This window comes from Solea senegalensis, linkage group LG7, assembly GCF_019176455.1.
Source record: "Solea senegalensis isolate Sse05_10M linkage group LG7, IFAPA_SoseM_1, whole genome shotgun sequence".
NCBI lineage: Eukaryota > Metazoa > Chordata > Actinopteri > Pleuronectiformes > Soleidae > Solea > Solea senegalensis.
Window position 1 is genome coordinate 1,961,470 of NC_058027.1, and position 16,076 is coordinate 1,977,545.

Genomic DNA, 16,076 nt, shown 5'->3' on the forward strand with positions numbered 1-16,076 from the left:
CCCACCGTTCACCCTACGTCGGCTTGGATTGGCGAACCTCATGTGGAGGATAAAGCAGCAGACAATGAGTGAGTACACGTGAGTCTACTTCAGGTAAAATTGTATTTGTTGGTGTAAAGATGACACATTTGAGTAATGACACATACGCGTGCTGAAAATTAAAACAAACAACACAGTCTTCCTTCACAGTCTTCCTTAAAATGTAGAATGCTGGCTGATGGAGGTGAAACGAGGCATTTGGATGCTCGTGGCTCTCGTTCGAGTCCTGTGCCTTATACAAGTTCTCACTCTAGTGGTCAAAGCATGAACTGCAGTTGAGTCTGGCCATGCAGGGAGGAACAAATGGTTGCCGGAAATTCACGTTTCCTTGTGCTGGTGTGGTCCATGTCTGGATGATGATGATGGGTTCTTCGGAACCGACGGTGTTTAACGTCCAGCAGGAAATCTACAGTCCAAAGCGGGCGGGGGTGCGTCTGGGTGTCATGGGGGTCTGTTCTTTTCTTCCTGGTGTGCAGATTTTTACTGCCCTGATTTAGAAAAGAAACCAGAAGCAAGACAAGTTTTATTTTCGAATCGACTGCTTTTTTAAAACATTTCTTAGAACAGGAAAGGGCTGTTGGGTTTGGTAAGTAGGTGAGTTTTTCTCAATTAAAATAGTCTTTGGGCGCAGACTGGTCTGAGCAGATGAACGTGAAGATGAAAGCAGCAGAGCTGGAGAGAGGGAAAAGACGGGCTGGTGTCTCTGAAGTGTTGGGACGTAGAGCCTGACGCCTCTGACAGCACAATCTATCATCTTTAATTACAGCGGCGTGACACCCTCACACTGCCCACACTTCCCCTGTCTCTCCATCTTCCTCACACACACACACACACACACACACTGCAGCAATTACAACCATCAGGCCATAACCCCCTTCTGTCACTGTGTCCCTCTCTCTTTGTTCACTTCAGGAGAAATAGTTGTTCCTCTGCTAGTTTCATGACAGCAACACACACACGTACACATAAAGCAGTGATGCACAAATAGCTTTGCTTCTACTGGCTTATTATAACCTTACAAACACAAATTTACATTCATTTCTGTTTATTACCAGAAGTCTATTCTGCCTGCATTCATTGTAAGTTTTCTGCGACTGATTTCCACGCAGAGATGAACAGAAAACTTTACCTATCAAGAATTGAAGGACAAAATTACAACCTTTAATCAATACCTATAAAAAAAACAGCAGCTGAAAAAGGTCAGCAAAATGTGAAGCATCTATTGGCCTTTTTGAGAATTATGAACATATTTATCTACAAATGTTGTTTTAAATGTTTAGGTCAGAGTCTAAATAAATAAATAAGGGTGAGATAAAAAATCAATGACAACATATATCGTCATCCTGACACCAGAGATATAATTATTGATTCGCTGGCACAAAATATCTTTATTTTATTTTAAGATTTCCCGACCACTTTGACCCAGCAGCTTCACTTCTTCATGACTTCTTACAGAGACACTTATCACAGGAAGTGAGGTTTGTACAAATGTATAATTGCTTTGTTACCTTTACCTCTTATACGTATATTTGGTAAAGGGCTTGCTCGACAGAGAAGCAGAAGCTTACAACACAAACAAAGAATGGCTCTGACCCACAAAGAAATTAAACAATCAGAAATCTTGTTTTAATAATGAAAAAAAGGTTCAAAATAGTTAATTTAGTCATCGATTAATCGAGTAATTGTCTTTTTGTTACAATCTCACCATTAGATGTTACTAATTCTTACACACTGGACGTTTAACTGGGCAAACTCTTTTTTAGGAGTATTCTGTACTCTTCAGTTTAACAGAAATTGAAATGTTGTATCACGACATAATCATTATCGTGGGTCGTGTATCAAATATTGAATAAATGAATAGAACTGTGTTGTACAACGTGATCATGGGCTGTACTAGTGTGATAGAGCAGGTCATTTTACCAGTGGAAGGTCAGGGGTTTGGTCGCAGTTTGATAGGGAAAAGGCGCTGGTGTAAATGTGCTGTATGAAAGTGTGAATGAATGAAAGTGAACAGGTGAAAAACTGTAGTGTAAAAGCCTCAACATGGACATAAAGACTAGAAATGTGCTATATAAATAAAATAATTTCACCTGTAGATTACCGTCTCGAGTGTAACTGGCCGGTCTATAAAAAACCAGCAGACGGTGAATGTCGCTCTTCACATGTGACTTCATTAAATCTTTGGTTGTGTCCAAACATAAAGAAGTGCGATGGCTCCACAAGCTAAAACCTGGGCTTTTATCATACAACAGTTTCATATGGAACAAGTACATTCCACTTCTACCTATTTGCCGCTGGTGTGATTTCATAAACACTGAGTGACACAGTTTTACATTTATACACAAAACAGGAGGCGGGACCATTTACTAATTCACACCACTGATCTGTGCTGCTGGGCACAGAGACGGGCGACAAGCAGGCAGCACATGAAGGCGTAGAGGAAATGCTTGTGAAGTGCGCCAGAGGACAAAGGAAGCTCAGAGCCCAGGAGAGCCTTCGGCATTCACTATCACATATTCAACTTCCTTTGCTCGAATCCAATTCATAATCACACTCGAGAAATAGGATTATTTTCAAAAGATCTGTCACAGACGTCTTCACACAAACTTGAGACAGATAAACCAGCTGATTAATTAACCACAAGAGTTCTTTCTAAAAACTGTCTTTACAACATCATTTCTCTGTGTAAAGCTTGTGGGTGGGTGTGAAATTAATTTTTCGGTCTAATTTGAAAATGTGCGTTCCCCTCCTTTCTCTGCTCTGCTATGGCACAATTTAAATTGCTGCAGTAATGGGGGTCAGCCAGGAGTCAATATTATTTCTTTTTGTCTCGTCTGGAGGGACCAGAGGTGAGAAAAGCTCATCATGAACAGGGAGAGAGTTGGAGTAGAGAGACTGAGTGAGTGGGAGTGAGAGGAGAAGGAGGGAGCGAGGGGGGGGTGTAGATATGGATTGGCAGCATGCTAGGTAAATTAAACATTTCTATCTTGACTAGGTATGGAAAATGAAGGCCACAGTCTGGGAGCGGTTGTCGGGCGAGGCTCGTGTACAAGAAGGAACTAAATGGTGAGACGGTCACAGAACTCACCTGACGCTGCCGACGTTGCTCTTCTTCTCCTGCTCCTCCCGGCGTGATTTCAGCTGCTCCTGAGCCATAGCCATCTCCTCCTCCATGTTGGTGAGCTCCTCCTTGGCACGCCGACGGTTCTCCTGGAGGAGAAAGCAATTTGAGACTTTAATGTTTTAGTCAATTGAGGAGGGCGAGGTTAACTTAATGTATAGTGATCCAAATATTATTTTTATTGGGGACTTATTTGCTGCTCTAACAGCGTCCAGTCCTCTGACATGAAGAAGAAGTGCTTATGTTGGTCACTATACTGTTTGGGTGTCAGTGTTCCTGTTCAACCATAAACTGCTGGCCATTAAAATTGTTCCACACCTAAATAGGTAAAATTAAATTAAAATTGTTATTCTGCTCAGTGCCACTGTCATTAGAAGCATCCTATTGTCCAAACATCCAAAAAGTTCAGGATACACAGTAAAGGTTGCAAAATAAATCTGAGAGACTACAAGGGACACAAAAAAAGGCTTTATTACATTATTTAAGTGGACTACACATGAAATGATTGTAAACCTACAGTGGACCTGTGTCAGATATTGTATGTTGTATTGTTTTGATTTCCTTATATTAAAAATAGTGAAATACGAGAAAATATATGATGAAATATATAAAAATCACTGCAAATTTATCTCGTTATAAATAAAATTGCAGGTGTTTTCACTTGGTTTGACTTACGTATTATGGATTGTACATCTATTATTTTGACTAAACTGTATCTGGTGAGCTTATTTGACCTTATAAAAGCTTCCGACCGATTCAAATGTTAAAAACAGGTTAAATAACATAAGAACATACTTTTGGATGTGTGGTTAGTGAAGTGAACGCTCTGATGCAGTACCAGTCATGTCTTTCCTTACCTGTCTGCTCTTTCCTGCATGTTTGATGCTGTAAAACATGGGTCCAAGTTCAGCCAGCCACTCTCCATCCACTGCAGTGACACACTGCATGTACTCCTACAGCACAGAGCACACGTTTCACGTCAACAACACATGTCAGCAGTGGTTTTCACGCCTCCTGCATTCTACAGTCAACAGATGATTTACCTTGGTGGTCATGACGAGCTCGTGGTAGATGATGTAGTCAGGAGTGTAGCCCATACCGAACAGAGAGCTGGTAGGATGGAGGTGACACGGCATGCCTGTCCTCACGTTCACATATTCTCCAATGCCCTGGGAGCAAACATATGCATACATAACTAATTAAATATGCCACTCAGACTTTCTGGGTGAAGAAAATGGGACCCTGTCCACGCTTAAACGTGGCATTTGTGCCTGTGACTTAGAAAATACATTTTAAGGTATATCGGCTATGATTGCTTGCTGGATATTCAGAAGTTAAACCGAGTACCTTAATAATAAGTCATGATTTCATATTAATGTGAGGCCAGAGGGGACATTTCACCACTCTGCAATTAAGCAGCCATCAATCTGCCACAACCAGTTGCTACAAGGTGTGTAACATATTAACCGAGTGAGACGCAGAGTGCAGACAATACCTTGAGCTTGGCAGCTTGGTGGAAGTAGGCGGCACATATGCACTTCCTGATGATGTCCCAGTCTGAGCCACAAGACACCATGTTCATTCTCTGCTGCACCATGATGTCTTTTAACTGGGAGCGCACCTCACGCACCTGTACGAAAGTGAAGCGTTCAAATCTGATGCAACGCTGATGATCATAAAATAAACTCTCTGATGTTACCACATCTGCAGACTGACAGCAAACAGATTTACAAATATTCAGCAGAATAAAGATGGAGCCTCGAAGGATGTGAGCAGTATGATAAATATATTCAAACACTTAACGAAAGGCAAAGGCAACCAGACATTGTGAAAACGTGCAGGAATTTAACAAGTGAATACTGAATGCCAGGTTTCAGCAGTAAGATTCTGACCTTGCGCATGGCCTTGGTGTGGATGAAGTGGTCATTGCACCAGACGCTGGAGTAATTGTTGTTCTTCCACTGCATGTACACATTAAGGTAGGTGAGATGGTCACTCTCTGGGACGGCAAACTTCTCCCTCACCTGGTCACTCTCCTCCTCACGACCCTGCAATGCAAAGACGAAAAAAAAGAAAAAAAAAAAAGAGAACCTGCATTAGTAAAAATGTGGAGGCAAACTGTGAACACACGATAGATGCATTTAAAATGATACAACAAATTAGAAATGAATAAAAAATAGAAATATGAGCCAAGTAAGTCTGCAGAGCTAGGTCATCATTCTCCGTGGGTTCATCATTAACAGTGACTCTTTTCATAGATAAGGACAGTTTGCGATGTATAAATAAAGTTTAGATGAATGGATTATAGCCACCTTAACTAAATACACTCAGCAGCCACCCGACGTGTCGTGTGTTCAGAAATAGTCTTCCACATCCCTTGGTTTAACAAGTGGTTATTTGTTGCGAGTTACTGTTGCCTTTCTTATCATTTAGAGCCAGTCTGGTCATTCTCCTCTGACCTTCAGCATTAACAAGGCATTTCTCCCAGAGAACTGCTTCTTAAAGGATGCTTTCTCTTTTTTAAGGGCATTCTTTGTAAAACTCTAGAGATGGCTGGTCTGAAATACTCTCTGAAATCACCTTTCTTCCCTATTCTGATGCTGTTTGAACTTCACCAGATTAGATTAGACGTTTGTGTTACAAAGCAGTTGGAACATGTGTACCTAATAGCATCACAATTTCAGTTATGAAGTTATAATATCAAATGAGATGTACTTTAGGTCTGTAGAAGATGGCCGGCACAGACAACATGGAGACAATGATGAGGATGTCAGCACTGCAGCCCATGTCACATGACACAATCAGCATCTTGGAGAGGGCGGGGTCAAGGGGAAACTCCACCATCAGACGCCCTGTTGGTGTCAAAGCTCCTGAAAGAGAACACAATTACAAGGTCATACAAGAGCAGGATGTGTGGAAAAATGTAGAAAGGACAAGGATAAACCAGGCGATACGCTTCTTCTATTCCATCTAAAACCAGCTGGCGTGAGGGTGAAGCAAGAATAATGTAACACTTATTTGTCTATCACAGTGAGAGGAGGATGAACTGCTGACAGCTGAGAATACGTGTAGAGGGGGGAAAAAAGAGCGTGAGATCAAAAACTTTGCCAGTTCTGATTTAAATGATTAGACGACAAAGTCTAAGAAGCTTATGAGGAGGAAAGGCAGAGACGCAGCGCAGGCAGTTTGGGGCAGGTAAGCCTTAATCAGAGATAATCTGCTGTTAACACACCATACAGGGAATCATCAAAAGTCCCCCCTTATCCCCAAATCCCTAAATCCCCTGGAATCTGACTAAGGATGAGACTGAAATGAGAGCAGAGCAGTCAAATCAAACACAGGATCAGTTACTAGGCAATTACTCCAATGGCTAAACCTCACAACTACTTCCTCCAGGCCTGTTTGAATTGTCTGCATCTTCCCTGCAGCATCTGTACCAGAAGCTGAGAGGATAATCTAAGCCTCAAATCCACAACATTCTCCAACTCATTTTCATATTGAACTCAAGGATGACTGATGGTGTTTGCCCCTGTTCTTCAGAACTGTATTTACTGTAAAACACACCAGGTACAGTTTGTCACTACTAGAAATAGAAAAGAGATAAAGAAAATCACTCTTTTTTATTTTATTACTACATAAGATTTAGGATTTTAACTCATAGACAAACATGATTATCTTAATTAGTGAGTGATGTGCCAATTATTTTCTCAAATAGATAGTAAATATTGCATCTATAAAGTTTCATATAAATATCAGTCAAGTTTTTTTGTTTTTTTTAAAAACTAGAATGGTATTTTACAATTGCTTAACTATCCCCAAAATATGATAATATAATACAGTTCAATTAATTGACAACACATGGACTGTAATAACATTATACCATGATGCTTGTTTACCACTCACCTGTGTTGTCCAGTGCTCCCAAAATCCAGAGCTGGTACATAGAGTTGAGCATGTTGTCCTCAGGCGGTGGATCCATGAAGTGGAAGAGGAGCAAATCCTGAACACCCAGAGACTTCAACAGCAGGACAACATTGGCCAGATTTGTCCTCTGGATCTCGGGTATGGTGGTCGTCAGCATCTCATTTTTGTAAGCACTTTGAGTATAAAGTCTGCACAGAGAAAAGAAATGTAACACCCCCAAAGAATGATATTGTGTTCAACTGCAAACACAAATAATAATTGTCTTCTATAGTATGAACAGACAAGATTGGCTGCAAAGACTGTTTCAGCAAACAGAACATTAGGCTTTCTCATCAATTCAGCTCTCAGATGTTGGAATGATTTTAAATATATACAGAGGTTCTGAGCTTGTTTACAGGTTTGAGCAATCACAATAAAGGCTCTTTAGAAGAGTATAAACTATACTCAAGAGCTGAAACAATTACTCGATTAATCGTCAACTATTTTGGTAATCGATTTGAAGCTTTTTTTTCCAGATTCTTAAATGTGAATATTTTCGGGTTCCTTTGCTCCAGATAACAAAGAAATCATTAAAAGTGAATCATTTTGGTTTGTGGACAAAACAAGACATTTGAGAACATCCTCATTTCCAGGTTTGACAAACACTGATCGACATTTTTCAACATTTTATGGACCAAACAATTACCCGAATAATTGAGAAAATAATCGACAGATTTACCAATTACGAAAATAATTGTTAGTTGCAGCTCTACTATACTCTCTAATAGAACACACACAAAACCACCCTCACCATACTGTGAGACAGATGTACAGGATGTGAAATATGTTCAAGATGAGAATGAGAGCAACATAATGTTCCTGCTCTCAGGAGGCCAAAGAATGACAAAATGAAAATGTCCATCCATTTGTGAGGCAAATGCAGAAAGCAGACAAGGACTAAACCATTACCTGTAACACTGTCCTGGTCCTGTACGCCCTGCTCTGCCTGAGCGCTGGTTGGCATTAGCCTGACTGATGGGATAAACCTGCAGTGCGTCCATTCCAATGCGAGGATTGAAAACCTGTTGTCAGAAAAAAAGTTAACATTCATTATGTCAGGTTTGTGATATAAAAGTAAATATGTATTGTATATTAGGTTTGTCCACAGAATTAATCACATCTTGTCTTTTTAATAGTGAGGCTTATAATAATTTACAAATTCATTTCAATAGTTTAAAATTCAACTCTGAACACACAGTTGAATTAATACATGGGATTCATATTTTCATTATTGTTTAATAACAGTTCAGATTCTCTGAACTAGAGAATTTGTGCACTTGACACTAAATGCACAGTCAAGTACATAGAAACTAATCTATCATGGGAACTCATTAACAAGGTGCTGCTATTGTGTTGTTATCTTTTGTTTGTGAAACAATAGTGCTATGATTCTTAATTTTAGAATTTCATTTTACTGATTTTATGCATTTTCTCACTTTGAAAGTAACCAAGGCTTCAGAAACATGATGTGTTCTGTGATTTATTTTCAGCCTATTTTGAAATGATAATCAGGTTTGGGTCAGACTCTGTGATGTTGCCTAGCTTTTTGGTTGAACAGTCATCAACACTGCATGTTTGCAATCTGGAAAATATGAGCAATGATCATGCAACAGCATGTCAGGAGAAATCAGTGCAACCAGGCTCTGCAAACACACAATGACCTGATTAAATAAATTTGACACCACTGACGCATGTGTGTGTGTGTGTGTGTGCCTGAGGACTAGGCATACCTTGAGTTTGCAGTACCCTGCATCCACGACAAACATGATTCCATCCACAGTGAGGGAAGTCTCAGCGATGTTTGTAGCAACAATGCACTTCCTCACACCATCTGGCGCCTAGCACAGAATGAAATAAAGACAATCAGCATGAGCCTAGGTCAGTTATGGTACTCAAATATGCTGCATGTGGAAATTTGGGTGAAATGAGGCAAGTTATAAAAATAAATAAATAATATTATGAGCAGTGAGAGAGGAAGTGTGATAGAAACCTTCTGGAAGATCTTGGCCTGGAGGTCAGATGGCAGCTGAGAGTAAATGGGAAGCACAGCAAGAGGTGGAGAGTTCTCCAAGTCTCCCAAACGCTCCACTATCTGATCTGATGTCACCTGAAGGAACAAGTAAACACTCAATAAATTCATGACTACAAAACAAACAATATCACTTGTTCCCTGTCAACAAACTATTACAAAGAAAATTCATACCCCGAAGACAAAACAACCAAAGTTTAGTAAATTTCAGCTTTCATTTACTTCATTACATTTAGTATCGGTTGTACATTCAATTCAAATCACTATTCTTTGTGCAATATGTTAATACACAACAACCTCTGAAGTGATAAAAGCAGCCATGGCCCTCACCTCAATGTCCTCCTGTCCAGGCATAAAGATGAGGATGTCACCCATCAAACCACTGAGGTGGATCTGCAGGGACTGCTTCACTGCTGCCTCCACATAGTCTTCCTGAGGTGTCTACACATCACACAACACACAAAAACAGTCAAATATACACAATATTTGAAATTCTGTTTCTACAGTATACACCAAAAGCTGGTTTCAGTACAGTTTAATGAGTATGGGGAATATAGAGGAAGAGGAGTATTTCAATAGCAAGATAAAAAGTAGAATGGGAGTATAAACATACCTTGCTAAACATGACGTCTACTGGAAATGTTCTTCCTGGAATGTGAAATATGGGTACATTGCCAAAAAATGCTGCAAACTTATCCGAGTCCATTGTTGCAGAGGTAACGATGAGTTTCAAATCAGTCCGACGAGAAACAACCTGGCAGGAAACAGTAAACACAGTATGTGTCAACGTAAGAACAGCATTCACTACATCACACAGAGCTTTGCTGCATACAAACAAATCTATCTGTAATGTGTGTTAGATAAAGTTAGTCTATACTGACCTCGCGTAACAGGCCAAACAGTACATCGGTGTTCAGGGAGCGTTCGTGAGCTTCGTCCATTATGACCGCACTATAGTGGTCCAGGTCCGACTCCCTCAGCGACTCCCTGAGCAGGATACCGTCTGTCATGTACTTTATCAGAGTTTTCTCTGACGTACAGTCCTCGAAACGGATTGCATAACCCACCTGCAGGCAACATTGTCAATCAGTAATCAAAAACTTTGAATTAAATGAATCATACATAAATAACATAGTATGAGAAGAACTCCAAAAATGGCCACATATTATACCACATTATTTCAATAAAACAATGCTATCTGATATCAATGTTTGAGATAAAAGGGCAATTTTTGATAAACTGTACCGAAATTCAACACCACCAGTATTAATGGTTGTTGTCCACTAGATGGTGGTGTTGCACTTAATACAGATACATTACACAATACTCTCCAAGACTTGTTATTCAACTGTGAAGTCACAGGGTTCCACATGTTTGCGTGTTGCTCCACACTGTTTAAATTAAACTATCACTAAAATGTCAAAACAAGGAAATATTTAATGTCTGATGAAGAAGTGCCAAATAAAGACACCTACATTCTGGACTATTCATTTTTTAATTAAAACCATTTAGACACAATTGTTAAGGTGTTGCTGTGAGGGGTAGTCAGATATCAAACACATATACAATGTGTTGAATAACATCTAGCTGTTATTATTATCATCAAGATGATGAAAACTGCAATAAATAAATGCAAAAAATATGTGTAAATGTATGTTGTAGTCATTTCATTTCTATCGACATCAAATACATTGCTATAAGATGTTCATTATGTATTGCTGTAGGAGATAAAGCATCTGGTTAGCCGATGTGTCCGTTCAATCTGTAACAAGCTTTCTCACCTCCTCTCCAAGGTTGGTGCCTATCTCCTCGCTGACTCTCTTGGCCACACTCATGGCTGCCACTCTTCGGGGCTGAGTACAACCCACTAAGCCGTACCTGGTGTAGCCATCCTCATGCAGGTACTGGGTCAGCTGTGTGGTCTTCCCACTGCCAGTCTCCCCAACAACAATCACTATGCTGTTGTCCCTGCAAATGACAATTCAAAAAGAGTCACAATTATAACTCACTCACAAGAATAACTCATCAATTTTAAAGCAAACAATGTTGAGTGTCAGTGCCTTATGATGTTGAGAAGTTGCTGCCTGACTGCAAAAATAGGCAGGTACTGTCTCTGCTCCAGGAGAGACTTCTTCTTAGCAAACTCACTGCTGGCCTCTGACTTCTCTTTCATGTGGTCTGCAAATTTCTGCTCAGCTCTGTAAGATACAAACAAGCAAAAATGTATATATGGTCAAACAATCTCACAGAACAGTTGTGTGAATTAAGCCTGTGCACTTTCAAAAAATGTAAATATAAAACGCCAGTCACCTGTAGTCTACTTTGCCATCTTCACCTACTGCTTTGCCTCCAGAGACATCTTCTTCCTCTGTCTTCTTGATTCCCATAATGTCTCCCAACTTGGTGCCTGCTAACTCCCAATGTTTGTGTTGAGCCTAAAAACAGAATACTTCCAGTTAAGTCATTAAACAAAGGTAAAAGATTCAGATTTCATGCACCTTCAACACACAGAAGAGCTGACATAGCAACCACATTCACATTGGCTTTCATTTTAAATACATACATCAATGGCAGGAACATTCATTATGATAAGCCTAAGCATTTAGTAGTTAGTAGTGCAGGAAACACATTAATTACAACAATTTCACCAAGAACAATACCCAAGAAAAGTAAACAATCATGACAGACAATTGACATTTTATTGCAATCTTATATTAGCCCTAGACAATGTTGAATTATGTGTTGACCCTTAAAAAGTAGGTCAAGCAGTGTGAAACAAAAAGAAATTAAAATGCACGGCCAATACACTATAAATTATTTGGATTAAAAAATAATCAAGCCAACCTTCTTTCGTTCTTTCTGTTCGCGATGTTTGCGGACAAGCTGGCTGCCCTTCCGAGAGATGATGGCCATGTCAGAAGTCGGATCTTTCACAGGAATGACAGGCTCTGGCTACAGTGGGAAAACATGTACAAACAGAGACATGTAGATCAAAAACATTGTTGATAATTATAGTTTTGGATATAAATATGACTTCTGTGGCACTTATTCATGATTAAATATTCTAGGCTTGGTCACCTGTTTAGTAAAGACTATTCTTCCATCCAGGAAAGGAGGGACCAGGTTGTGAACCTGCAGATGAACCTTAGCAGCATTGTCCTCTTCAAAGTCTTCATCCACTTCTAACCTCTGCACCACACCACTGGTCAGCATACGGTTGGTCTCCCACCGCTCATTATCCTGAGACAAGAACAGGTTTTTAGAAAGATTTGCCAACAGGTTAGGAAGATTTGCCTTATCCTGGTACACAAACACACACATACTGTATATACAGAGTTCTGATTCAGCCGACATGAAACACTGTGTTCATACCTCATTGATCTGTCGCTTCTGAGCTGATATTCTTTTCTGAGTCTGCTTCTGAAGGATCTGTTCTCTTTTCTTTACATAGTCATCCGATGTGGAAGTGAAAGGATTGTTGAACTCATCAAAGCCTTCATCCATCATGTACCAATCTCTGTCAGCTTGCTGCAAAACAGTGACAATAAAACAGTGGGTTGTCAAACAAAAACGTAGCTACAGAAAATAGTGGCATAAGTGAGGGATAACAGCAGCACTCACCTTCTGGTCCTCTTCCCACTCTTCTTTCTCATCCTCATTATCAAACATTATTCCCCCCTCACCATCTTCTTTTCTTCCTTTAGAAGAGACAGAGGAAGAAACTGTATCAGGCAGAGGAACTTAAAACTTCCTCTAAACATAAAACGGATTGCTATTAGAATAGTACCTTTTCCTTGTGATAAACGAGGTGTAGACCCCAAATGTTTTCTGTCATTGGCCCACTCATTGTACTTATATGACGGGGTAGGCAGGGGTGTATCATCAGAATAACGTCCTCTGACTGACCTAAGCAGACGGCAAATAGATGTATCATAGTTATCAAGTGGCATTGTTTTCACTGCAGTTCAACATTTCAAAAGATTAAATTGCACCGAACTATAAAAACTATAACTATGCAACATCGGCAAGGGGGAGAACATGAGAGACAAAATGACTAATAGTTGTTTTACCTGTCCTTTCTCTCACTGTCTCGGCCGGAGCGATGGCTTCGCTCTGAGCGGTCTGTCTCTCTGTTGGATGGGGCAGGAGATGGAGATTCCCACTGGGAATTCCTTGTGCTACCATAACCACTGTCGTCCTCATCCCAGTTTGAGCGTGAAGGTGTAAAACCATCTGTTTGAAATAAAAGTAGTTCAACCAAGTTGTCTAATTAGATTGTCACACATGGTGTGCACATGATGTGCATGCTTATTGGAACCATTCAGTAGAGGCACATCCAGAATTCGAACAACCCAACCTCACAATGCAGTTCATAATATTAAGAAATGTATTTAAACAAATTACAAAACAATATATTTTGAGCAAAACTACCTCTTGGGCGGTGCTGTGGTGTAAGAGGTTCATCTCTCTTACTCCCTCGGCTGATTCTCTCTGACGATCCATCTCTCTGTGAACGCTCACTCCTCTCACCTCGCTCCGAGCGCTCTGACCGGCTGCCGCTGCTTTCACGGCCGTGGCCACTATCTCGCTCGTCTGACATACAAAGACAAAGGAACTACTATGAACAACAGTTAAGAGTTCAATAAAACAAGCAAAATTGAGACTTTCAATTTAATGCTGGACAAAGGATGCAAAGGATTAACACATTATCGTCTAAAAAATCTAAATTACTGCAGCATGACATGTCAAACTTTGACTTACCCTTTTCACTGCGTCTGTCTCTGCCTTTATCTCGCCTCCTTTCTCTGTCTCTGTCTTTGTTTCTGTCTTCTTTGGAGGAAGCATAGACTCCATGTTCACGTCTGTCTTTCTCTCTCTGCTGGTGTCTGCGTCTGAACTCTTCACTGACCCCTCCAGGGTTTGAGGGCGTCTCAGAACCAGTCACTCGATATTTCCTGATGGCAAGTCAAAAATAAAATAAAACACATCAGTCACACTGTATTTGTATTTTGTTTGTACTACAGATACTAAAATATGAAATAAAGGGGAACAGACAATATGCCAGCAATAAATATATATAATCATCATAAAGGGGGTGCTGTGTTTTGCCATGATGACTCATAGTGACAGCTGTAGTAAATTAGATAAGGATTAACAGGTTAAACTGAATAAAGAGCACTTAACCTTTTCCAAACTGTAAGGACCAGGTGTACAAAGCGTGTACAATATGTAAATGTGTAAATATTGTGATGCACAGACACTCACCTCTCCTTCTTAGCACCTTTGTCCTCTTCGTCGTCCTCTTCATCAGAGCCCGAGTCACTTTTACTTTCCTCCCAATCCTTGTAGGAGGAAACCTTCGATTTCTTTCTATTGATGTCATCAGTGGCATCTGCTTGTGCATTACTCTCACGCTCCTTCCTTTTCTGGGCTGCCAGAAGATCCAAGCCCAGCAAAGACGTCCGAGGAGTGGGTGCTCGAAATACATGGGCCTCTAAAGGAGTACTCTTTTTTTTCACAACAAGTCCACCGACCTGAGCAGCTGGATCACTCCCTTCAAGCCTATGCATGGACACATCGTCATCCATCATCTGTGGGGAAATAACATGTGGCAAAGTTAAAACATTTTTAATTTGATTTGCTCATGATAAATCTACAAAATGTACAGTTTTTGTCATCAAAGCAAAAGGTACTTAATTAGAAAAGTCAAATGCAGCCAAAAACAGTCTGTTGTGTAATAATAATTTCATAACTGTTCCTTCATAGGTGAGATGTCTTTGATATTAATCTACAATGTAGATAATGGTAAATAATACTTCTGACTTTTACTGTAGTTACTATTTTGTGAGGTTATGTTTCAAACTAAAGGTTTCTGATTCAGAGAATCCCTGAACCAGGCATAATGATATGTAATGGTGAATATTATTTTTGGTTAATAATTCTATATTATTAAGTAAAATATGTAATGTAAAATCATTATCAATGTCCACCACGAGCCTTTAGAATCAAAGTTGGCACCTTGAAATGGTTTATTGTGTTCGGCCCAAAACCTAAAGCAGAGAGCAGACTTTCAAGTATGAAAAGCGTTTTGTTTTTTCGTTAAAATTGTTGAGTTAATGTGCTCGCACAAGAGAATGTGTCCTCCAACAAAAGCCCGAGGAAATAGTTGAGCATAAGTGGCAGCGCACTGTATATTTCTCATTTATTCAACACAAGAACAACGGAACAAACAACGTATATGAATGATAGCTTCAAGATCCCCACTGACTGGGCTCTATAGGAGTTATCCTATTACTGTATGTAAACAGTAATACTATTTTATATTTCGATCGTACTATATGTCAGTGTGTTATTGTAACTTGCATCAATAGTGGGATTAAATGAAATAAAACTATAACGTACCTCAGACAGGGCAGCTACCGTATGCTGAGCCGAGACGAGTGCGGACGCCGGGAAACTACTGTTCCAAGGCCTTGAATTCAGTATTTTTCCCAATAAATTAAATAGTTAAATTGAGAGCGGCCCACAAAACGTGGGACTTTCGGCTTTTACTGAGAAATGTTTAAAACGCTGCTTTGGTAAAAACGACGTATATCCGTAGTGTTTACAGCAGGCAAGATGGCAGCCATTGCAATCCCACAATTCCAATAGATCTTTTTCTTCTTGATTTTTTTAGGGCGACTGACAAACACCTTGTTTGCTTCATTACTGCCACCTGGAGGTATGGAGTGTGAATCGAGACCTGTTATTTCTGTCTGTAAAATACATTTTCTAAAAGAAAAAAGATGATGTTGTCCTGAGATACTTAAACAAATAAACAAAAAATATAATTCATAATATAATAATATAATTTAATATAATTAAATTTTTTTGTAAATCAAATTAGAGTATGACATGATCTAATATTTTCTCTTTATTTATTAT

General features: G+C 39.7%; 2 protein-coding genes across 2 annotated transcripts in view; both read right to left on the minus strand.

Annotated features, from left to right (window-relative positions):
• swap70a (switching B cell complex subunit SWAP70a) overlaps positions 1-16,076 on the minus strand; it is a 924,354-nt gene that overhangs the window by 624,773 nt on the left and 283,505 nt on the right. The gene's annotated exons all lie outside the window — the stretch shown is intronic.
• dhx38 (DEAH (Asp-Glu-Ala-His) box polypeptide 38) lies at positions 84-15,793 on the minus strand. The gene is made up of 27 exons (XM_044029754.1): positions 15,555-15,793; positions 14,418-14,743; positions 13,914-14,107; positions 13,584-13,745; positions 13,223-13,385; positions 12,940-13,058; positions 12,774-12,850; positions 12,525-12,680; positions 12,231-12,392; positions 11,997-12,104; positions 11,463-11,587; positions 11,213-11,350; positions 10,934-11,120; positions 10,034-10,219; positions 9,766-9,906; positions 9,483-9,593; positions 9,114-9,230; positions 8,854-8,961; positions 8,033-8,145; positions 7,064-7,272; positions 5,876-6,030; positions 5,053-5,208; positions 4,656-4,790; positions 4,204-4,329; positions 4,018-4,113; positions 3,128-3,249; positions 84-527 (listed from the first exon to the last, which is right to left on the minus strand). Exons 2-27 carry the CDS (start codon positions 14,741-14,743, stop codon positions 446-448), a joined length of 3,774 nt encoding a protein of 1,257 aa, XP_043885689.1. The 5' UTR covers positions 15,555-15,793; the 3' UTR covers positions 84-445.